Below are 26,973 nucleotides of genomic sequence, written 5' to 3'. Positions count from 1 at the left end.
TCTGTTGCAGGCCTCGTAGCTGTTCGTGGTCTTCCTGAACATTGCTTATGGACATTTTGAACAGTTCTCTCTTCTTCAAATTTATCTCTAATTCGAGTGATAGTAAGTCTCGTAGGTGGATCTCATTGAAATTCTCTTCTAAACTGTCTTTGCACTCCCACTATTTTCATACTTCCAGTAGCATTTTAGGATAAATTTTCTTTCCTCAAAGCTTAGTCTGGTTTCAGCCATTATTTCGAATCTATTAAATCTGCAAAATAACAAAAATTAAGTGAGTTATCAGCTGTTGAAGTGTGTATACATTTTTTTGAGACACCGGTACCATTTTGAACATGATGAATTTATCAAAATGAATAACTATGTTAATAATAAATCTAAATATTACAAAACAAACAAAAAAAGTAAAAAAGATATATACAATTTCTGGATCAATGGTAAATTAAAAAATATGATAAGGATAAAAGAAAAACCACTATAAGCATAGAAAGAATCTAGATTATATGGATTCGTTCTGAGAATATGACTATAGAAATTTTGCAAAACCTTAAAGGAAACCATAAACTGTGCCCAAGAAAACTTCCTTGTAACAGAATTCCTACACTGTGTGAATGATGGGAGTAGAGAATGGATTCTATAATTGGGAGATACAAGAGCACATGTACAATGGTTCTCATTTCATTGGGCACCATTGTGACATCATTGCCATTTCATTTTACCAGTTACAGTAGTTGTGACTGCAATTCTATGGACAAGACAAGCTACATGAGTGATATGCTTTGGATAAGTAAGTATCTACCTATGCTCCTATGGAAGGATGTTCACAGTGCATGGGGGATGGATATAGTCAAGAGATATCTGGAGAACGTAATATCACACTGTATACTCAAGGTCGAGAGGGTAAATTGGGTAGGAGTCAGTGGATGAGTAGTATCATTAAGCATGAGATTAAAAAAAAAAAAAACACAAAGGGTATTATATAAGGAAAAGGGTAACCAGATAACTCATGAACAGTACAAGGATCAGGCAAGGCTAGCATGGTAAGAAAGGCAAAATCAAATTATGAGAAGAAATTAGCTGAAAAGGCACAAGGAAACCCCAAAGAGTTTTTTCATTATCTGGCAAGTAGGAGGAAAAATGACTATGAAAGGATATCATTAATGAGTGCAGATGAAATTGTTGAGCTACTGAGTGTTGATTTTGCGAGGGTATATCATCCAGGTGAAGACAGAGATGAGAGAGGAAACATCCGAATTTAGAAATGCAAAGCTTCAGGAAAATAAACAGAACTCATTGGACAGTACATAGGACTAATGCATAAGATTTGAATATCCGCAATTCAACAATTCTTAACACAGTTAAAAAACATGAACTCCACTGGTTTGGCCACATTGTGTGCATATGGAACAAGATGACTTCCTTGCCTGACTTCATTGTGCATATGAGGACAGTCTGAGGGAAATGCGGTTTTCAAAGTCTGAGGAACAGATGGATGAGAGGAGATATGATATAAACATACAAGTTAGTAGTGGTATTTGAGGGCATTATTGGAGGGTACAAGACTCAGAAAAAACAAAAATTAAAATGGTATAATACCCTTAGAACTGCATTGGACTTTCAGAGCTGTCAGCATATGAAAGGTGGAAGGCTCTTATCCATGAGGGACTCAACCTGTTTTGTAAGTAGTGAAAAAAAAGAAGTTATTGCACTTCTTCACAAGGCTTAGATAAGCCTACATCTGGACTACTATGTGCAGATATAGTCACTTGGGTTCTGAGGTGACAGGGAGAGCTGAAAAGATCTAGAGGTGGGTGACCAAGATGCATCCATTTATTTATGAAATTGTGCATATGAGGACAGACTGAGGGATGCGGTTTTCAAAGTCTGAGGAACAGATGGATGAGAAGAGATATGATAGAAACATACAAGTTAGTAGAGAGTATTTACAATATACATATAAACGACACATTGCCACTTATGGCTAATGCAAACAGAATTAGGGGTCATTACTACTATCCTTGAAAACTGGCTGATGGGAAGCATGTCAGGTCCAGGTTCTTTTCATGGCAAGTGTGGAATCATTAGATGTTGCGAGTCTTTGGTGAATGTCCTGAAGGAGATGTGTTATGTTACAGGTATATAAGCATGAGTGACATGACTAAAAATGGTTCTTCCTTGATGAGTCCTCGAACTCCATGGAGGGACATACATAATAATTGAGAAAAAAAATATCAGGATCAAATTTTCCCTATTTCCACTTATTAATATTTTATATATTAATACCTGGGATTAGTGCTATTCATAATGTTTGCCCTCTGTACTTGGATTTCATTTAATCTATCACTGTCACTGACATCAGATACCTCTCTTTGCAACCGTCTCACATATTTATCAAGCCATATGATCCAATGCTGTTCATCTTGCTGGCATTTACTTTCCGGTGTTAAATGCTAGAAAAATTAAAAAAAAAAATAATCATAGTAAGAAATTAATTATCAAAAATTAAAATTTTTTATAATTAATTTCTTACTATTTTTGATAATATTAATTAAAATGAAATTAATAAAATTTTTTGATATTAATTATCAAAAATTATTTTTCTTCTTTGCAACATCATATTTATTTTTATTTTTTATATTCAGTCATATAATACCAAACAAAGTCAAAATACAGATAACCTATAAACTGTAACATTATGCAGAAAAAAATATATCCTTGTTATCATTCATGTATTAGGCCCAATAACCTATTATGACCACATGACATAGCTTCTTATAAATATTTTTTTTTTTTTTTTACTAATAGTACTTATGAGCGATCTTAGTCTTATAAGATCACTCAACACATCGGAGTTCAATTTTGCTGCCAATTATAGATTGTACATGTATAACAATGACTGATAACAAACACACTCCATGCATTTGATGTAGCGTTTTATTTGAATTTAGATAATATTTAACATTTGTTTATGTTTTAACCTGATATCCTTAGCTTGTTTTTTGATATTTTTTAAGCTGTTTTGTCACCTTGTATGCCCAGACGAAGCCAACAGTCAAGTCGGCGGTTTTAGTATTACTATTACTTTTATTACTTTACAATAAAAAACCTCAGACCAGTTAAACCCAGTTTTATATGTGTTTTGTATATTGTCAGGTCTTATATTCCAGTCTTCTAAAGCACTTTGTACTGCATTAACCAACCTAGATTTTGGTTTCCCTATTGGTCCTTTTCCCTGCCATCCTTCTGTTCTGTCCCCAAATTTTTCTCACAACCCATATATCTGTGGTCTCTAGGATTAATCAATTTTTACCAGCTCTCAGCGCCACAAGTTAAAATTGGTTAACACTGTCTTCAACACAGTTAGTTCAGTCTGATAATTTCTCTTAAATTCTCTATAAATTTATCGAGTTGATACCTTACTATATCAGCTTTGCATTCTGTTGTCTATTTCCATATTAAATTTGTCATTTTCATTAAAAATTGTGTCTAAATAGCAAAATGTTTTTCTTGTTCTATTGATTTCTCATTCAGAGAAATGAATTTTCACCATTTTTTTGTTGCTAATTTTCATACATTCTGACAGCAACTGTTCAGTTTAGTTAATAGCAGTTATTTAATTTATTGCAGATGTGCTGTACCAGGTTTATTTAAGAATGAATATAACATGCTCTGCATAAAGTAGAGAGCTGAGATGAATATCTCAAATTTTGATATGTGATCCATATAGATGACAAATCACAATGGAGATAACAAACCATCTTCCTGACCCCCCCCCCCTTCAATTCTAACTGTTGATTCAACTCAAAAAAATATTGAGTTGCTCAGTATAACGTCCCATTTACACCACATTACTATACCATTTTGAACAGCTTTTCTATTGGTACATTGTCATATGCCTTTTCCAAATTTACAAAACTTAAGTAGAGATTGTAATGTAACATGATTTCTCAACTATAAGTGAAGAATTTTTAATGGCATTTGTAACATAGTAAAACGAACACTGATATATATAGACATTAGAGGTTTAATAACACTATTAAATCAAATATTTTGATATTGAGTATAATAGATACTCATCAGCGAATAGACATTTCAACAAGGCAGAATAACAATAATGAATTTCAAAAGGCGCCAGTATAGCAAGCAATGATCCAAAACAAAAATGATTGCTTGCAACTAACATTGATAAGATTCTCCCAAAGTTGAGGTATAAACTGTTTGTTTGTTGCTTTTGGGTTTAATGGCACACAAGGACAACTATGGTCATACTGCACCAAAAATACATGTAATAAATAAAGGACTTATATAGGACTAAAAACTATATATAAAAGTCAACATAATAACAAAAATCATTAATAAAACATTTCTCAGAAGTATACTATTTAATAAATAAGTAAGACAACAAAGTCAGTGTAGAAAAACAAACGTAAAAGACGTGTATAAAACATGTAAAAAGGTATAAAAAATATTAAAATTCATAAAAAGTACATAAATCTGAGATTTTTTTAAAAAAAACATATTTACAATAACTTAAAATAAAAAATATATACTTTATATAAGGTGGTAAAAATTAATACTCTGTAAAAACTTAAAAACCAAGTTGACAGGTGATGAGTTGGATAAAATCTGCCTAAGTTTACAAACACTGAAAATTGTCATTATCAATTACTTAGAGAATGATTTGAATAACCTGGAACACTAAGTGCTGTATGTCAGTAGCAAACCTGATTGCCCTGCCTATCTTTGCATCATCAGCAAGCAATTCAACATGTCCTGTCAGGTCCTTTCCAATATCATTAATGTATAGATTGAACAGCAATGGTCCAAGGACTGATCCCTGGAGAACACCACTGATCACCTTAAATCTGGTCGATTCACACATTTAATACCTATTTGTTAGCCACCACTTATCTATGTCAATAGTTTATATTTCAATCCCATATTCTCGAATTTAGGCAACAGCCTTTCATGGTATCCTATCAAATGTCTTAGCAAAGTCTAACAATATCATAGTATATCCATTTTCTTTATGCAATTCAGCTGTAACATTACAAAATTTAAGGGAGGTCATTTGCATTTTTCTTAAGTAAACCCAAGCTGTTCTTTGCTAAGTATAGCTTGTCTTTTAATGTCTCTAAAATCATCAAACCATTCCAGAAATACTACCACTATGGAACAATCATACACTCTTTCCTGAGCTGAGACTCAAGTTATACAAACCTGTCATAGACTGCTATTTTGGCTGAACATTCCTTTAGCACACGTGCTGATATCACCATCTGGCCCTACTGCTGAATTGATATCCAGGTTATGCAACAGTTCCTGAACCTCATTTTTATGACCTTCTTATCTCTTAATCCTGTATAGTGACAGCATTGTGCACCATGTTACATACACCTGGTTGATAGATCACACTAAGGTGAGTACACATTAATTGAACAAATTACTTGCAGCAGAGCAACAAAGTTCTTTCAGGTTGCCTTTAGCCTGCATGGCCAATTTCTTTTCATATTCCAATTAGTTTTCTGTATAACATTCATAACTTTTCTAGTCTGCACTATATGTTTCATAACTTCTCTCAACTCTTATTTTTACAATATTTCATCCACATCATCATCAACTTATGCTTTTCTTGCTTAATAAGGTTGTATATCCATTTTGCTCCTGCTTGTTCTTGGAATTGTAAGGACTTATCAGATACTGCTTCATTTAAGGACCTTTTCAATGTTTTCCATGTAATGCTGATATTCTTCCTATTGAGTAACTAATTCCATTGTACTAAAAATAGCATTCATCTGAGTTCAGCAAAAAGTTACATGCTGAACACTGTAGTTCGGCATGTAACTTTTTCCCTAATTGGAACATCTATACAGTTAGCTTTCCCAGGACAGTACAGCATGATTCTAATCAATTGGAGGAAAAACATTCACATTCTTAATTGAGATTCCTTCTGATGTTATGATCAAATCTAACACTCTTTGACCTAGATTTCCTTCTTTCACATGCTGCTCAAGAAAGTTGTATTGCAACAACTCAATAAATTCTTTCTTTCTTATCATGAGTTTTCTCTTCTATCGTCTGGCGTAGCACAATAATAAAGGCCGGTTTCATCAGCATTGTAAATATCATCTGAACAGAAAATCTCTAAAAAAGTAAGGATTTTAATATTTTGCCATTGTTCGGCGCTTACATTGTCGGCACTGCCTTTTTCGCTGGGCGCTTTTTCAAATTTGATATTGTGTCTTGCTTTCCATCGAGACATTCAACCAGCAGTTGCTTTAAAATCATTGTGGTCCAGCTTTTTAGCGATCCCCCTCTGACTTCACCTTCAACACTGGGTCGCTGATATTCACGGCTTGCCTGCTAACTATAGAAAACTATTGATCTAATGCTTCTTCGACTTCTGGATCCTTTCCATCATGCTTTCTTTTGGATGTTCCTGGAATTTCTTTCTGTAATGTCCACTCCTCACACAGTTGATTTTCTTGTTGTAGGAGATGTGCTATGGTAGATTTTGGTACACCAGTTATATCAGCAAGTCTACACTGGCTTGTATTTTATGGCTGGCTTTTAATTTTATCCAGCAAAGCAATTTTACTTGACAGTGTAAAATCATTTCTTGGCAAAGATAGATTCAAAAATTTTAAATAAAATTGACACAATAAATCGATATCGCTAGGTACAGTATATAGTAAGGGTAGATTCTTAAGCAAACACGTACTTGCCAGACACAATCACGCTGAAAGATAACTGATTCGCATCACGCTAGTGTTGCCAAATATTAGCGTACGTAGTGTTGCCATATTTTCGAAATATCCATAAAATATATCAAAAATTGCTAAATTCCTTTTCAGCTACTGTCCCAATTAAGCGAAAAGTTGTCCCAATTAAGTGTTTAAATTATGTATTAATATGTTGGTTTGGTTTCCGTTCTTTGAGATTTGGCCCAACAAAGCAGCTGCCCCAATTAAACAGAATCAACTATAAATATATATATATATATATATATATATATATATATACACACACACAACACACACTAACAGGAAAACTTTGTTACTATTCACATAAAATATGAGATATATTAAAGATATAAATATAATAAGTTACAGGCTTGTTACTCAAGAAGTGAATAAGCTTCAACCTGAAGTGTTTTTGATTTTTCCATTTTTGCCATTGCTCTCTGCAGTGCTAATTTTCCTTTTCCCAACTGTTCCATAATTTCAGGATTGTTCTGCATTAAAGTCATCAAAATTTGAAATTGCCTAAAACAAGTAAACACATTAAATTAATAACTTAAATTGCAATGACATAATATTCATATTATAATAGCTCTTATTTACTGTTTAAAATTTCAAAATTTTAAATTTGAATTTACTAACAATAATTATCGAATAAAATACAAAATTCATTAAGATACTCATTCATCAATCACATGATGAATGAAAACCAATCAATAATTCATAACACACTATAGTCATTTTAGCATACTAAAATGACACTAACTTCCCTACATATACACATCTAGATAACATACATATACTCTATACATTGAGTTGTCACTTTATTAGAACACCAACCTATTTTCCAAAATGGAGAAGTGTTCTTAATAAAGTGGCCACTCAGTGTATCTGTTAACTTGATTTTTATACCACACATGCACGTGCTCTTCTCTTTAAACATAATTCCATGATGCATTTTAGTGCTGCCACTGCTATATGAATTTATGGAAATATTTCTATGCAGGTATAATTATTCATTTACTCAGAAATTCATCTCTAGATATACAAACCAATTTCAATCAAGAGCAACTTATTTTATGGATGTTTTTAAGTTACTCTCAGTCCTAAAAAAGTATTTCACAGCTGCAATCTCCTTTTCAGACCATGATGGCAATTTTTAATTATAAAATTTTTCAAGTTAGTAACATCATACATTTCTGCAAGGCCTTCTAAAGCTTTTGTATAACACCACCACTAGTGGAAGGGATATTAAAAAAAAGCTAGAGAAACTGAAAGGAAATCTCAATCTTTGCCACATGATGTGCACCTAATTAGTACATCTAAATGAATACTGAACACATAAGAATAGACTGGCAATTTGGAAGTTAGCTAACCACACTGTATTCTGGAATGGCTTTATCAAAAACAAGTATGATACAGAAAGATGTCATACTGGCTGGGTCATCATCCAGTGGAACAAAACTTTGCCATTTCATCTAGGAACCAAGCAAACAGTGAAAAGCAGTGGAACAAATTCAAACTCCACACTAGCAGAATTCAAGACGGGCATCACAGCTAAGGAGTATCTGAAGAAAAGATGTAGAACTGGCAGAAGAATTAGAGAAATATTACACTGACAATAATTCACATTACGAATTATGGTGACATAATATTTCTCTATTTCTTCTGTGATGTGGTAGACAGACACAAGTGATTTTATAATTTTATGACATAAATAACAAAAACAAAATGTTATATTCATGCAATAATAATCAGGAAAAGAAGGGAATACAGCATTCACCAGTAAACACAAAGATAATCTTGAATGGCAGGAAATTTCAAGAATGATGTGGGCAACATTAAAATGTGGAATTGGACAAAGATTTATTTGTGCCTATGATTCCACAGCAGATTGTGTACTATGGAAGAAGTGGGAAAAAATTTTCAACTCACTAGAGAAGATAAAGATGAACTTAGATCTAAACAGCTGAGCAGGAATATAGAAATGTGTTGGGAAAATTTGAATAAAAGAGCAAAGTTAATAATAATGGTAAGGACCTGCTGGATTTCTGTTCAGGACAGGAACTTGTCATTACATATAGGGGTTCCAAGATAAAGATGTATACAAATTCACATGAACAGAAGTTAAGAATTGAGAAAAATTTGGGTGACTGTTATTATCATAAAGGTTCAGGTCACAAAAGTATAAAGAGGATAGGAAGAGATTACTTCAGTTTTGAGCAGGATAAAAATGAATTTCATACGGGGAGGGGGGAGGGAGTGTGCAAAGTTTTAAAAATAATGAAAGTCGAGCAGCTTTCAGAGGTGAAATATAGACGCAAATAAATAAACACTATTCAAGTAGAAACATAAGAATTTAAAAATGAGACTCATTGAAGACAATGAAGAAAGCTGACTGATTTAAATAGTCAATTAAATAATACTTCCAACAGAATAATTTACCATATCAAAGTGCAAAGATAATGATAGTTAAAAATCCTCATGTTCCTGTAACCAGGAACTTGACAGTGATTTTTTTTTTTTATCTTAGTGAATATCCCATCTTGCCAGCAGTCAGTTCTTAATCCCATTTCATCTACTAAAATGTCATAAAATATATCTGCAGCATTCCCTCTCATTTATTTGAATTGAGATATTTTTGGAGAACTAATATGCATGCATATTTTTTCAGTAAAAATGGATTAATATGCCAAGCTAATTCTATGCTACTATTATCTGGCCTATAATTTATTAGTTTTCCAAACCAATAAACTTTTCAATACACTCTTTTTAAGTATTAGATAACTGTGACAACTTTTCACCCTTCTTACTACTATACTGCAACTTCCCCTTACCCAAATTGGCAACGAAAAGAAAAGGGATGATGCATTAACATGATTCACACAGGCCATCACAAGCCATACTTGCAAAGCTCAAAACACCAGACCTCCCTCTATACACGTTGCCAATAATGGAATTAATAATGCACTCAGTGAATGAAGTTGCAGGGGTATTTATTCTGGAGGGGATAGCATGGAGCAAGTCAACACCATTATTGAAGGCCTGGTGTGATAAGAAAATGTACAATGTTTCATCTCTAAACAGGGTTGCTATATTATCTAACCTATTAGCACATCCACAGTTCCAAATGTGTAATACATTTTCAAACTTTTGTGCGTGAGAGTCGCATCAAAAAAAAAAAAATCCTATAAAAAAATGCAATTATGGAAATTTCTTTTACGTGAATTCGTATATAGGAATACCTTAAATTTCAATCAAATTTTTCAGAAATATCTAAAAGAGAAAAGGTGTTACTCACAAAGAAAAATAAAATTCTCAAATATAGACATGCTCATAATGAAACAAGATGAAAAACATATAATTTATTATCAGAAAAGCAATTCATAAATCAGCATCATTTCCTCTGGTGTTCCTAGGGTATCCAAAATTAACCTTACTTTTTTTGTTTGTTTTTTAATATGTGAATCCGGTTCATGAAAGGCTCTAAGCCTATCATACATTATTTATCATGGAGAGGCTGGAAACCCTGCTCAAGAGAGCAGAGTTTAACTCAAAAGATTATCTCTATAGACCAAATGGGAAGTCATTTTCCTAAGACACTTGGCTTGCAATCAGAGCAGGAATGGTGGTCTCACACAAGGTGGCAAAATTCATTTACCAATTACACAAATTCAAAAATATCCATGCTTATAGTAGCATGGGAGATGGATATGTCTTCTTTGAATTAATTTTTTCCTATCATTATCTATCAACATGATGAAGGAAGAAAGGTCAGTAGTGAATGGGAGATACATAATAAAAAAAACTGCTGACAGCATTGATGGATTGTATACATCAAGTGAAGAAGACAAAGCAATATGGAGTCAAATGGATGACTAGAGAAATTAAACAGTCTAACAGATAAGCCTTAGGTGTTGAAGGCTATTCATAACTTATTTTTAATGGTATTAACAATGCCAAACGAACTATTTTATATAAAAAAAAGTTTATTAACTTGCTTATATTTCGCTGAATTTCAAATCTGCATTTTAAGAGCACAACACAGCATATATGCGACAGTGAGTAAGTGAAACAATACAAATTGTAACCGACAAAAGAGCTACATCCTAATTTGGTACCTTCTAATGTAAAAAAAAAAAAGTATTACAGCTATGTGGGTGTTGCTCTTAAGATAACGGTCTCCCAAATTTTTGGCAAATTAATGCAATCATATTTGTTCAGGTTAGGAGAATTCTCCATAGCCATGGCTGACTCAAAAAATAATCTTTCGGATCTGTAATGATTTCGAAATAGCACATTAGTAAGCAAAGTCACAGAGCCTCTGTAGCTTACTCATTGGTTGGAAAGACCTAAGTTCAATTCCTGTCAGTGACATCCAGTCTCATGTGGAGGTGGGGGGGGGGTCACCCAGAACAGGCAAAAAGGGCCCTGTAAATACACATGGATTACGGTCATGAATACGTCTCAGCCATATGCTGGTCCAATGCCTGGATAAAATTAGGCGGGGGAAGCAATGGTGAACTACCTTGTAAAAATCTCACCAAGAACACTTTGTGGTCAAGCCTACAAAGGGTTGGAAACGATTGAAGGGACAAACCACCACCACCTAGTCACAGTCACATAGAATTTCATACACTCCAGGGCATCTGATCTGCTCTCCTATGGATAAACTTCACCCTCTAGTATGCCCTGGAGTGTATGAGGTTCTGTGTGACTATGACCTGGCCTACAATGTACAGACTGGAAGATCTGTTAAATCTACCTTTGAAGAACATAAAAAAGTACATTCACTACAATTTTTATAGAAACTCAAGACTGACACACAATGCTTTGGACACCCCTTCACACAGGATTCATCATCATCAAGTCTTTCCATGCCTACTGGCACATAAGGCTGCAATGCTGGTTTTCCATCTGCCCCTGTTCCTCACAGCTGCTCTTACTTCTGTCCAACTCGCCCATCTTGCCTCCTTCATTTCGTATCCCATCATTCTTCTCCAAGTTAATTTTGGATGACCTCTAGAGCATCTTCCTTCTGGAGCCCAACTCATTGCTACTTGGAGAATTCTGTTTATCCCTATGCAAAGAACATGTCTGGTCCATTTCCATCTTCTTAGGCAAATCTCTTCATATTGACTTGGAGAAGGATTTCTTTAAAAGTTCCTCATTAGTAATTGCATTTGGCTAGAAAATTTTTAAAATTCTTCTTAAACACTTGTTTTGGAAATGTCCAATTTATTCCTTTGTACCCTGGTAAGTTTCTAAGTTTTAGAGCCATATAGCAGTACTGCTATAGCACCTGGAGGACTCTGAACCGTCTTAGAGTGGGGCTGTCCAGATGCAGATGTAACTTGATGAAATAAATGGGGTTATGCACATGATGACAGCTGTGACTGCAGAGATGCCCAAACTGATGAACATCTTTTATGTTGCCTAGATCTAATCGATGTGTGCGCCACAGATGACATTCTGATGGTCAATGACAAGGCGATACAAGCCGCTGTTTTTTGGATGGAGAGGATATGATTGGTGTTCCGGACTCGGAAAGTAAAGTAAGTAGTACTGCTCACACAATACATTTATATACATTAATTTTCACTTTAGCTGTAATATTTGATGCTTTCCATAATTTGTTTAATGACCTGAAACAATTTTGTGCTTTAGCAATTCTTTGTAAAATGTCTTCGTCAGTGCTGCCTTGTTTATTTATTACTGATCCAAGGTATGTAAAAGTATCAACATCTTCAATTGTTTCATATTTTAACTTAATTTCTTTATTTGATTTTTCATTTATTCGCATGACCGTGGTTTTCTTCTTGTTTATACGTAGACCCACAGTTTCTGTGCAGTGAGCAAAGTCATCAGTTTTTAGCTGTAAGTCATTTAACTTGAAGGACAGAAGCACGTAGACCCATAGTTTCTGTGCAGTGAGCAAAGTCATCAGTTTTTAGCTGTAAGTCATTTAACTTGAAGGACAGAAGCACTATGTCATCAGCAAAATCGAGGTCTTCCAGTGTGGATGTAAAGTCCCAACGCATTCCTCTCTTAAAATTGAAACATACTATTTGATTTTTAAGACCATGGATTTAATAAACATTTATATATAATCGTCTACTAGTTTTACTAGCTGTAACTGTCTAGCTTTGTCAAGATGAGAAAGGTTATGCTAGTATTAAATGCAAAAAACAAAAGAATGAAGTAATGGTTTAAAAACAGACAAATTGGAGAGCATGTGTGGACTTACCTACATAGGCCAAACTTCAAGAAGCCTAGAAATTCAAAAGAAGGAACATAACGGAGATGTCAATCATGATAGAACAGACACCTCAGGGTTAGCACATCATTTCTCAACTTCAAACAATTCAATAGATTGGGATAACAGTTCCATGCCATATATCGAAGAGGAATTTAGATGTAGAACCCTGAAAGAAGCTGCAGTAGTCCTACGAACAGGAAATAACCTCAATAGAAACCAAGGAATAATATTAAAAGACATGTGGAAAAATCTGTTAAATTCATTAAGTTTAACGGAACTAAATTACGCGAAAAATTATAAAACGTGACTTAATAATATAACAATAACTAAGTCTTCACGCCTTATGCGTGTGATGTCATGCGTGCTCTCCAATTTGTCTAACTGTTTTAAACCATTACTTCATTCTTTTTTTTTTTTTTTGCATTTAATACCAGCATAACCTTTCTAATCTTGACAAAGCTAGACAGTTACAGCTAGCAAAACTAGTAGACGATTATGTATAAATGTTTATTAAATCCAAGGTCTTAAAAATCAAATAGTATGTTTCAATTTTAATTAAAAGGATCAAATAACAACTTTCAGTATTCCTCTCTTTTGATGATTGAGTTTTTCATAATCCAGTCAATTAAAATTATAAATAATAGACCAGATAGCACACAACCATGGCTAACTCCAGTTTCAATGATAAAAATGTCTAAGTTTTCCATCTACTTCAATGCAAGACTTGCTGCCATTATACATATTTTTAATAATGTTGAGAAATTTATAAGGTATTCCATATTCTTCTAATATTTTCGAAGTTTTTCTCTATTTACTGAGTCAAATGCTTTACTGAAATCGATGAAGTTTAGGTAAAGTGAGGCTTGAAATTTTATACACTGTTCGATTATATTTCTAAGAGTGAATATTTGTTGGATGGTTTCGCAACCAGTTCGAAAACCTGCCTGTTCTTCTCTTAGTAAATTTTCGATTTCCTTTTTTAATCTATTAATTAAAATTTTGGTAAAAGCTTTTGTGAGAATTGAAAGCAAGCTTATTCCTCCCCAATTTTCACAATTGGTCAAATGTCCTTTTTTAGGGATTTTTATAATTACTGCTTCGTTCCATTGTTCAGGAATTTTTTCTGTCTTCTATATTTCATTGTATAACATTTGTAATTTGGCAGTAGTTGTGTTAAGATCAGCTATTAACATTTCGACATTGATATCATTTCCGCATGCTTTGTTAGATTTTAGTGAGTTTGCTCAACGAAATCTCGTCTTCGGAAATGTTCAAAGTGGGTATTACACTAGTTGTAATATTTTGCACCTGTTGAGATCCTGTATCTACCTTTGCATTCAAAGTTTCTTCAAAATAGCCTCTCCATCTTGCTTTGATTTTGGAGTCAATTGTCAATGACTTTTCTTGCTTGTCTCTAATGGAGGAAGGGATTGCTTTTTTGTTACCACTGATTTGTTTAATAATCTGATAAAGTTGTCTAATTTGTCAATTTTTTGCAGCATGTTGTGCTTCTTTTGCTAATTCATCAATATATTTTCTGTTGTCAGCTCTTGCAGCTCTCTTTATGCTTTTATTTAGTTCATTATAGCGATTGCTATGTACCTTTTATAATCGTTCTGAATTTGATCGTTCATTAATGATCTAATGTTTTTTCTCTATTCAATGATCTTCCAAGTTTCTGCAATTAATCATTCTTTATTTTTCTCTTTTCTTTTCACCAAAGTAGAAGATATTCTTCTACTTTGGTGTTTTCTACTGTTACATCTTGATTTTCCTCTATTTCTAATATATTGAATCTGTTCTTTATCTCCAAAGCAAACTTTTCTCTTAATCATGCGGAGGTTTCTGTGGTTAAGAAGTTCAATCGAATTATGTCGGTTTTGTGACCACATTTTTATTAAAAAATACTGTTTTTTAAAACTAAACAAGTACTAAAAAACAAACCCGACAAGTTTCTTAGTTGTAAGACTAACATCTTCAAGGGTAAAGATAACTAACAGATTAAAGCACAAACTATAAGAAATTATGAAAAAACAAGTTCATTTTTGGTATTATGAAGATCAAAAAAGTTCATCAAAATAGTTTGTGCTTTAAACTGCTAGTTATCTTTACCCCTGAAGATGTTAGTCTGATGACTAACAAAACTTGTCGCGTTTGTTTTTTTTAGTTTAGTTTTAACTAAACTAAAAAAAACTTTTACTTGTTTAGTTTTAAAAAACAGTCCTTTTTAATAAAAATGTGGTCACAAAACATAAATAATTCGAATGAACTTTTCTCTTGTTTCTTTAATTTTTCAATATCAAATGCAGTTCTTGAACTTCTTTTCTTTCTTAATACACTTTGAAGTTTTAATTTCAACTTATCACTAACAAGAAGTGGTCAAAACCAACATCTGCACCACGTTTGACTCTCACATCAAGCATGGATCTTACAAATTTACTATCGATAGCAACATGATCAATTTGGTTTCTTGTGTTGCCATCCAGTGCAATCCAAGTCAATTTATGCATTTCTTTATGCTTGAATTTACTTCTTCCAATGGCAAAGTTAAAAGGATACAAACATCATGCCATTTTCATTTCGGTCTCCACAAGCCTCGAAACCTAAGGATTTTTCTTCTACACGACCTTTTACCAACTTTTGCATTAAAATCGCCAATGAGTATTATCATATCATGTTTTGGAATAGAATTCATTATCTTTTGGAGTTGTTCATAAAAGCATTGTTTTATTTCTTCATCTGCATCATTAGTAGGTGTGTAGATCTGCACAACAGAAAGTTTGATAAATTTGGAATAGAACCTGGCTTTTACAGTTCTCTCATTTACTGGTTTCCATTCCATCAGGCTTTTGGTTACTTTTGGGTTCAATATTAGCGCAACTCCACACAGATGTCAAGATTTGGATGAATAAGAGTGTCTTGTTATGTCATCTTTCTCTTTCTCGTAATTTTATATTCTATTCTAAGTTACTATTATTTATCACTTAAAGGACATCAGTTATTCTGTTGCCGACAAATTTATAATTGTTTAAAACGACTGTGCCAGCCGGTAATTGAATTCTGATACACAATTAAACAACTCTAAAATAATAGAGGGATCACATGATTTGCAGTCGTGGCTCCCCCCTTTCTTTGTTATGAATGGATTCCCCTTTTACTTATACAGGTCCGAAGGTTTAATGAGTGATAATTCAAATTTCAGAAAACAACAGACTCATGAACTTTGGGTTAAAGAAATACATTTATTTTAAATACTTGCATATATATACTTTAAGTAGTAATTTCAATACTAAAGAGTCTGAACTCCCCCCTTTTAGGTTAAGATATCCAAAATTTCTACTCCTATTCTTAATCTAACAATCCCATACCCTCTTTTGTATTATTATATTCAGACTCGATTATTCTACACAGAGTTACTCAGTGCTCACATATAAAAACACATGCACATAGTTATATACAATCGTTGAGTAGAGCATATCAGACGCATTCCATCTTGTATTTTAACATGGGATAATACTCTTATTTGTGCTCAAGCTTTATCCTCCCCAACTTAGTTAATATTCAAACTAATATCTAACATAATATCATAAAGTTTCTTCCTAATAAACAGTTCGAAGGTTTGGTTCCTTTCTCAGCATAAGCTTAGAGTGGCACCAGCTTGTTTGATATAGTTAGATTAGTCCAAAACAGTCTTTTAGGCACTATATGGAAGTTAAATGTGTGGAGCTCCTTAATTCATTGGTTCCTATTCCTTCCTGAGTTACTATTCTAAAATGAGTATGAAACGTTTACATTACCATCCTTGTCCTTTCACGGAGTTGCCGAGGCTTCCTTGCGATTACACTTCCATGTTTTCTCACCACGTGTTCTCATGGCATCAGCGACTTACTTCTATTATCTTCGAAAGGTTGCCCTTTCGTTGACTATACGTTGGCATAACTAACCAACGGCTCTTTACTGGAATTCCGACCTCATTCCTTTGGTGACTATACTCGACACGGCACAATAGCAACCGGGAGATTGTTGCTGGGCACTGGCGGCAAGCTTCTGCAGCTATCCAGGACTTGGATGGGAACGCAGGAACAGAAAACAAGCGAGAGAGCTGAATCTCGTGCCGGACCTTATATTGCAAAATGTGAGCCGCCTCTCTCGATGACTACGTCATGCACATAGCTGCGGCTGATTGGTCACCGCAGCTCCGAACTGTTTTGACATAGTTCTAATACATAGATCATCTTATACACATCTAATAATAACATTTCAGTACTGAGACATAATTTTCCCCTGCTAAATTCACACAGACATTATCAACTTTAAATATAGATTCATCAAAATTACTTAGTATCTACAGCCTCAGTTGGTTAGACATACCTCTGAGTGAACATATGTACACTATCCTTTTAGCTCTTCTTCTGGAGGCATAAGTATGTCCTTATCCTTAGATCTAATTGTTACCATGTGTTGGGTCGAAAACAGGATGACTCATCAATAGTGAATCAGCACTTTTTCCCGACACAACAGTCTTTTAGTCTGCTGATTGATAGCATGCAGCTTTCTTTCATTTTACTAGTTCTTCAGATAAATCGTTATTCATTTTTATTGTTAATCTGCCTACATCCAACTGCATATCCGACTACAGCAAAGCAAGTTAATAAACATCTCTTTTATAAAATAGTTCATCTGGTGTTGTTAATACCATTAAAAATAAGTTACAAGAAATTAAACATGAATTAAAGATGAAAAAGTGATTATAGAAGACAGAATATACGGTTGAGGAAAGGTAGTAGTATTGCATGGAGAGAAAAATTAGAATACCAGAAGAGACTAGCACTGCAATCTAAGAAGAATCTCAAGGAATTTTTTTTTTGCTATGTGGCGAGTAGGAGGAAAAATGACTGTGGACTGATTACCTTGCTGGATGGCGATAGAACTTGGGTGACCAATACAGATGACACACTTCACATGTTTGATAATCACTTTACTAGTGTTCCATCCTAGTGCAGGAGGCTACATTCCTAAAGGGATAAGGAGTAGTGAAGTGAAGTGTTAGAAGTGAATGATGAGGATGTATTCTGATTACTCAGCATGTAAAATGTTAGTAAGGAAAGGAACTAGATGGAATTTTGTCAAATGTTTTAAATGAATGCGCTGTCAACTGATCGTGCAATTAACATGGCTGTTTAATGAAAGTCTTGCAACTAGATATGTACCTGGAGAGTAAGATAGTGCTATTATATAAAGGTGGTGGTAGAATGGTGATATCAAACTACAGGCCTGTTTGTATTTCTTCTGTAGTTATGATTTTCGAGAAATTGGATAAAAACTTGTATACAGAACTGAGCAGATGAGAACAATATCAATTATATAGGCCCAGGATAGATTTAAGGGATATTCTTGTTTTACTAATCTAGTTAGCTTTTACAATAGAGTAACAGGAATAGTAGATAAGAGTAAGACATACAATGTAAATTTTTTTTTTTCGCAAAGGCATTTGAAAGGATACAACATGACAAATTGGCTTTTAAGTTGTAAAATTAGTAAAAAAACCAATTACTAATCCAGTTCACTAACCTGATATCCAAACATTTGGGTTTGGATATCAGGTTAGTGGACTGGATTAGTAATTGGTTTTTTTTTTTGACAGATATCAGTAGCATATGGTACTGATATCTGTATATGGGGAAGCAGTAGCAGGGAGTAGGAAAGTTACAAGTGGAGTTTCACAGGGCTCAGTACCGGGACCATTACTGTTATCTTAATGTCAATGATATTACCACATCAGAATAGGGAAATATTCAGTTTGTTTGCAGATGATATGAAGCTTGAGAGAATTATTAATAATTGTGTGGATGTCTTGGCTTTTTAAGAGATTTGAATATGGGGCTGTCAATTTGATGAAACTAAATGCAAGGTTTTGACATGCATAGATGGGATGCTTCATAATCACTTGGAGTTACTGGAAGATGTGCAGGAAGCAAGGGATCTTGGAGTGATTATAGAAAGAAAAATTGAAGTTCAGAGGACATATTGCAAAAGTTGTTAAAACATCTCAGAGAATTGAGGAGGATATTGACATATTTCGATTTCTGCGCTCTGATCTGGTCTCCAGGATTTGAAGGGGATGAAGTAACCTTGGAAAGGTATATACTGATAAAAATGATATCGGGACTGTATACATTGTTGATTATGAGGATAGACTAATGGCATGCAATGTGATGACTAGAAGCTAAAGGGTGGAGGAGTATGACTGAGATATTTAAGCCGACAAAGAGTTATTATCAGATTAACATTGGGAAGATTTTTCATATGAGGAGAATGAATAAGAACAAAAGGCCATCCCTGGAAGTTGCAAAAGTACTGAGTAAGAGCATGAAATGCATTGCTTGAGAAGGTGGTGAAAGTGCAAACGGTGGATGAGTTTAAGGAGCGGTACACCAAACTTTGTACTGACTACCATTGATCTCCAATGATGAGTCTTGGGACTTCATGGAGGAAAAAAAAAAAAAAAAAAAATTATAATAGCAACATGGTATCAACCAGTAACAAAAATTCAATATAATGAAATCTGAGAGAAATAAAAAAAAAAGCCTTCATCTTTAAAAGGTGTTGGGGGAGGAGATTCCATATCCTTTAGAATATCCTACCCTATACACGACACTGTATCCAAGACTGAGGTAAACAACAGGCAGGTTTGATACGATTGTGATTTATGCACCACTCCAATGTTGAAACAAACACAAATCAGAAGAAATTCAGTATGTTAGGAAACAATGATTTCCCTCTGATTTGTGTTTGTCATGTTTCATGTAGTGTGACAGCTATAATAAGCAACAATTGCATACTGATTTTTAGAGGAACCTATGGCATAGTAATTAAATAATAAAGCTTCAAATTGTTTCATATAGTAGTTTGCCAAAGGTGGAGACAGAGGGCTACCCATGGCAGTACTTTCAATTTGTTGGTAGATTTTGTTTTGAAGACACTATGTTCTCATCCATTCATCCTCAACCATCTCTTTGGTACCATTACGTCGATGATGTTTTTGCTGTTTGGCCACACACTGAAGATGAACTTTCCACTTTTCTACAACAGATAAATAACCTTCACCCATGCATCCAATTCACTATGGAAAAAGAAAACTTTGGTAGTTTACCATTTTTGGACATCCTCCTTACTAGATCCTTCTGGTATCTTATCTACAAGCGTCTTTCGAAAACCCACATTTACTGGCAGATACATTCACAAAAAGTCTGTGCACCACATATCTCAAAAATTTGACATTAAATCTCTAATTCATAGAGCATATAAAGTTTGCTCTTCCCCAATAATCTTACAACAAGAACTTTCCATCAGTAAAAATATTAATGGAATCAAATAATTACAACTCCAATCAAATCCAACAGATACTTGACTCTTATGCTCCAATACCTACAGTTTCTTCAACAGTCCGCAGAGTTCCTATTCCATACATTCCAGGAATCTCAGAACCTATAGGTAGAATTCTGAAAAAGTATCAATTGATTCCAACATATATTCCTATCAACAAAATTTCTTCTTTATTACTTTCTACAAAGGATAAACTGTCTTCTCTATCTGTGGCTGGCATTTACCAAATACCTTGCGAATGCGATGTCTCTTATTTTGGACAAACTGGCCGTTCTTTGGAAAAAAGAATAAAAGAACATCAATATTATATTGATTATAACAAACGTCTGAAGTCTGGTCTGGTGCAGCACAGTATTGACTCTACTCATAGTGTCCAGTGGGATAAAGAAGTTCTCCTCCATAGATGCAGATTCAAATATGAACGCTTATTCAAAGAAAGTTGTGAAACTATCTTACACTGACCGAATTTAAATAGAAATGACTGTATGTCTCTTTCAAAGATCTGGGAGACTTTTATCTTATGTAAAAACCATCTATCTTAATAGATTAAATTTGTTATTTCTATTATTTCCTAGCACGCGGTAACAATTGTATTTTAATAGGTGATCCACCGAACATTTTGCTTGTATTCCATTCCTATTACTGTTACAGACACTGAAGATGTACTATTAATTTTAGTACGAAATATCTGTCCTTTTACTAATTAAAGATATCACTGTGGTTTTTATGTGTTGCTTTATTACTTAACAATTGCATACTATTTTAATCCAGATATCAAATATACCATGCATCTGAATGTAAACCCTAGCATTAATCTGTGTGAATGATTCTATTCATATATTGATCATATGAGAAACTTAGATCTGAACTAAGGAAAATATGCATAACAAATAGGCAAATTATGCATAGTTATTTTAAATCAGAATTCTACTTGATATTCTATTCATTTATATGTTATTAATGTACTGTTTTCTGTAAAACATCTTGTTTTATAATTTCATAAAAAGTCCTCTGTAATAAGGATGAAACTAGTCATACTTTTGGTAAACATTATGCAAATTAAATACGTTTATGCAACGTATTTCCTCCCAATATCTCAACTCTGTTTTAGTTAACCATGAACTCTGGCTATTTCGTTTGGCAAGGAAAATTCTACAAACAGATACAGGGGACAGCTATAGGTTATCCATTTTCTTCACTCCTTGTCAACTTCTTCATGGGGATCTATAATAATAAATAATAATCAGCTAATACTTTTTATTCTCTTATAAGGGAGTTGGAAAGGCCTTTTAACCCTATCTAGCTTTTAAAGACTGAGTGAGCAGTCAGATTCTATTCATATATCACACAGCCATTTCCTACATTCTGACTATCGTTAACGATATCACTCTCGCCACCCGAAACACGCTTGAGATCCTCATTCTCCTTACACTTTCTGCATATATTAACTCCACTATCACCATCTAACCAGACTCCACTGCTCTTCGCAAAGCATACATCTCACAGACAGCACATTGCATAAATTCGTTTACATCAAACTCTTAAACAAACATGCCGACCTGGCCGCCATTTTTTTTATTTTTTTTATTTTTTATTTTATTTTATTTTATCGGTGCCATATGTACGCTATCTTATCTTAAAAATAATAATTAAAATAACACAGAAAACACACAAAAATTGCACAGACACACCAAGAAACAAAAAGCAAACAATACTACGTAAAATTGCCAATGATAACACAAAATACCTACTAATCTTTTCAGGAGCTTTCGACAAGTCAACGATCATATCAGTGTGACACCTATCGACCAAATATACTAAAGTTTATTTGTAATCTAAACTTTCAGTTCCTAAATATGTTATGGGTTTCAATCTAGTACATGTGCACTGGCATAAGAATGACAGCCATTGTTAGTATGCAGATAATCAATTGCTTATTATGATATGAAGAACTTAGGTCTGAACTCAGGCAAAGAAACATCCCCATCAAAATTAAGTTATTCCAAGTTGACCAAGATCTGGGAAACAGCAATTTTTTTTTCATGCAAATTTAAGAAAGATCACTATAAGATGGAGGATGGACAGCTTATCTTGATTCATCTCTGTACTAATGCCATAGTGACTACAGCAACCTAGTGGAAAGTAAATTTTTTGCTAAATGGCTATTTAGTGCAGCAGATAATGCATAACTAGCACTTAAGTGTGTGGTTGTACTTAAGTTCAGGGTATGTGGTTGTACTAACTATTAACAACCTACACTGTTTTGTTCCAGCACTTTACAATGCAAAAATTAACAAAAAGGGAGGTAGGTGAATATGCTCAAAGGCAAATTAAAACAATATAGATTAAAACATCAGTCATTAACTTACATGTATAATTATCAGTGATGCAGGAATTTTGTTAAATTTTTTTGCAATTTTCATTATAATATATTCAAATGCATACTATGCTTTCAAATACAATTAATTTTATAAATAAATTTTACAGTTAAAAATGATAAGCTTCAGTGAAGAATAACATTCATTTTACAGATTTTTTTCATCATATAAATTTATTGTACTATAAACAGTGTATATCCAATGTAAAAGAACTGAGTTTATAGCATTATTAAAATTACATGGACCACAAATCCCTGATGTGAGTGAATGGTTGACAGAGATGACAGATATAGCACTTTTCAGAAACAAAGGATTAAAGAGAAGGACATGACTGATGACTTCAGAATTGTGTTACCCTCCATTTGGAACTTCAAGCAGTGATAATAATGGCTTTGAGGCCAACTTGGTGCAAGGCTGAGGTGGGCAGGAATTCTAGACATTTACTGCCATTGCTATAAGTATGTGGAATATAGAGGGAAATGAAATGTTCAAGCACATGAGAGTTTTGAGTGACAGTCGAGTGATAAAAATGGGTACCTTGAACTGACTGGAAGATGGGAAGAGCATGTTCATTAAGGAAAATGAATTCATTGAACTGCTTAAGCATAACTGACACAACATGTGGTGGAGGCAACTGAGACACAAATGTCATAATCATCAACTTCCTGATATGTAATCTCTAAAGTTCAGGCTACTATGACAGCACTAATTGATTAAGACTACATTAATATTAATCTCCTATCGACAATTTACTGCCAAATGAGTCTATTACTTGTGAGCCCTCTAACAATTCAGTATCTAACATTTTATGCTTTAAAGGCACTTCTGACTGAATCAATCGACCTAGGCCATGCTTTGTGTCTCTTTCCTGCCATCTTGGTATCAAACACCCATTTTGAAAACCTTTCCTCACCCATTCTATTTAAGTGGTCATACCACCTCAGATTAGCTCTGCTCACACATTCTTGAATGCTAACAATGAAAAACAATAAAAAACGCAACAAAAAGAAAAACAGGATATACAAATTACAAGAAAAACTGAAATAGCGGTCCACACCCTTGAACAAAAACATACCCAGCAAATCAACAAAGCCATAATATTAGACATACAAGACAATGAAACAATGCTTAGAATATCAGAAACGAATAGCCATAAAATGTGATGAAAACTCAATAAACGTCCACTGACCCTACATAATCTCTGAGAGTTGGAAGCTCCATAACATAAAAATTAGGTCACGACTTTGACCAATAGGAGACAACACAAGTATACCAAAGACAGAAACACATAGCCTCCACTTCCCCCACGAGTTCTGAAGACTGCGTCTGTCGAAATGGTTCACACCTTGTTACTCCGACCCATGACTTTTTCCCTTAAATCCCTCCTCTTCCCCCCAAAAATAATTTCTATCCTCAGATCCTTCTCTCACCCCTAGAGAGCATTATTAATATAATGCTCCCTACCCACCCTTAATAATAATAATATTATACATATAAAAAACCTGGGTTTTTTCAAATAATTCCCCAACACATTACTTTACTCCCATCCCTCTGCCCCCCTTTACAGCTTAATAGCAGATAAAGACACATCGCCGGAATAAGGAGACAGAAAACAACATCAAAAAGGTATGTCCAAATTTTCGTCCTATATCATTCTTCATATATTAATTTTATAACACTTCAGCATTGCCTTAAGTTTTGGGTAAAGAGCCAATGACATTGTAAAAAAAGGGGCACTCCTAAACGAAGGTAGGCTATATATTAGCCATTAAAATAATCATTTCTCACTTCTCCAAAGGACAAACTTCCACATCTCAATTATCCAAGTGTCTATCAGATTCCTTGTTCCTGTGGGTTATTTTATTTTGAACAAACAGGAAGATCTGCTTTTATTTGGATAGAAGAACACAAGTCTTATATTCAATACCTTGAACCTGAACAGTCTGGACTTGCAGAGCATGCCATCAAGTTGTGTATGGGTGGGGGTCTAATGTCTTTATTATTAAGAGAAAGATCCAGGAAGTCAGGGGCTCATCGAGGAGGCAACATACTACAAGCACCAGCTATCATATTTATTCTTGAATTCATTCAGACTGCCTGCACACACAACATCCAATGGCAATACATTCCAATCATGCACACCATATGAGAAAAAATCTAGCCCTCATCCCATTCTTAGCAGCATTCATTCTCAGCTTCCAAGGATGCAATTTGTCCTTTCCCCACCCTCCATAAAATGAAAAATTCCATCTACTGAAATTCTGTATGACCCTTTCAGAAGTTTGTAAGTCTCAATCATATCACCCCTCTCAGTATCAGTATTCCACAATTGGAACAAGACAAGTGTCCTTCACAAAAGTTGGTTCCTCATGGAATGGATGCAATGGCTTTATAAAAGAAACATGAAACTTTACTTCACGTTTCTTTATAACTCACATAAAATATAATTTATTAGTATAATTTTTGCCTGAGTATCAAAGGCACCTTCCGTACAAAGCTAATAGAACAATAACTGACAATTCAAAAAGGCACCACCTAAGTAGCTAATGTAAGATAACTAAAGAAGGTCATTAAATTTCCTAACTTATAAAAAAAATAAAAATTTAAATTAAATAAAAAAAATTAATTAAATAATATATATATATATATATATATATAATTAAAAAAAAGTTAGGAAAGATTAGCTGATTTAAAAAGTGCTAACACCCACAAAGGGGATAGACGTAAACCTTCGGATCTGTTTAAGTTAGAAGAGCACTTTTTAAATCAGCTAATCTTTCCTAACTTTTTTTTTAATTGTGTGTGTGTGTGTGTGTGTGTGTATATATATATATATTATATTATTTAATTTTTTTTAAAATTGAATTATTTTTTTTATAAGTTAGGAAATTTAATGACCTTTTTTAGTTATCTTACATTAGCTACTTAGGTGGCACCTTTTTGAATTGTCAGTTATTGTTCTATTAGCTTCATACTGAAGATACCTTCCATACTCAGGCAAAAATTATACCAATAAATTATATTTTATGAAAGTTAATTCCGGTATTATAATTTATTTAAATATGCCTACCCATGGTATTTCCTTACTGAAAAACACTTGACTACTATAGCTTTCTGCTTATAATTTTCACAACAGACACCACCCTTATGCACACAGTATCTTTATTCCCTCCATATCATCTGTTTCTCTATGAAACTCTTGCTTAATACAATTACACATTCATTTGACTCATACCCTATTTATTCTTTGAACTCTTGGAACACATTCTGAAATTGCATCATTTAAGTATTTTTTTAAACGATTCCCATTCCTTGTCGATATTCTTCCCATCCAGCAACTGATATCATTCTGCTGAACTCAGTATACTCCTCAGTTGGTCATAATTTCCTGATTGTAGTTCAGCATGTAACTTTTTCTGAATGAAACATTCATAAACTTAGTCACTTTCCAAGTGAGTACTGAATGATCACTGTCATCAACTGGAGGCAGAATAGTTACATCTTTAACTGAAACACACTGTGACACTATAATCAATGCCAACACTCTTTGACCTCTAGTTCCTCTGTCACATACTGCTTGATGAAGTTGTCTAGCAACAGCTCAATAAATGCATTTTCATTCTTCTCATGGGATTTTACTGTACCCAATCAATATTTGGATAATTAAAGTCTCCCATTATGATTACTCTTTTTTGCACCCATTGTCTCTATTTGGTAATGCATTTCTTCATCACTAGCAACCAATCCACCAGGTCTGTAACAACACCCTATTATGTAATTGATCTTGTTAGTTTCCACCTCACATCAGATGGCTTCAAATTCACTGCCACGTGAAATATTGTTACTAGTACTACAATCATAGTTCTCAATACTAATTGGATTCAAGTCATCCAATATCATTAGAGAATGCCTCCCTCCTCTCCTATCCTGACAATCTTTCCTAAAAATACTGTACCAGCCAGGTCTTGAAAGGGAAAGATGACAAACAGGATGACAATATTCTATTCTCATTTTGGAATCTCTGTATTGAATCATGCATCAATGATATACCGTTTCAACATTTAAGAGAAGATATTCACTTCTTTATACATTATGATAAATTGGAAAGAGCTATTTCAGGAAGCTAATGCAATCTTATAAGAGAATTACATTAGTAAATAGGTTAGCACTTTGAGCAGATAGATTGGAGATGTCTGTTAGATGTTGCAAAGTG

At 33.8% G+C, this 26,973-nt stretch overlaps 1 protein-coding gene across 2 annotated transcripts in view; it reads right to left on the bottom strand.

Annotated features, from left to right (window-relative positions):
• Window positions 1-26,973, bottom strand: part of LOC150104335 (protein adenylyltransferase SelO, mitochondrial-like) — a 205,194-nt gene that overhangs the window by 29,860 nt on the left and 148,361 nt on the right. For both annotated transcript variants that reach the window (XM_090396300.1, XM_090396299.1), the window contains exons 10-11: window positions 7,142-7,262; window positions 2,281-2,447 (exon numbers count right to left, since the gene is read on the bottom strand). In XM_090396300.1, coding sequence (XP_090252426.1) covers window positions 2,281-2,447; window positions 7,142-7,262 — 288 coding nt within the window. The remainder of the gene's footprint in view (window positions 1-2,280; window positions 2,448-7,141; window positions 7,263-26,973) is intronic.

Source organism: Typopeltis vanoorti, chromosome 8, assembly GCF_054136105.1.
Source record: "Typopeltis vanoorti isolate ZY-2024b chromosome 8, IOZ_Tvanoo_1.0, whole genome shotgun sequence".
NCBI classification, from domain to species: Eukaryota; Metazoa; Arthropoda; class Arachnida; order Uropygi; family Thelyphonidae; genus Typopeltis; species Typopeltis vanoorti.
The sequence above is the reverse complement of the archived record's forward strand: the minus strand, read 5'-3'. Positions and strand labels throughout refer to the sequence as shown.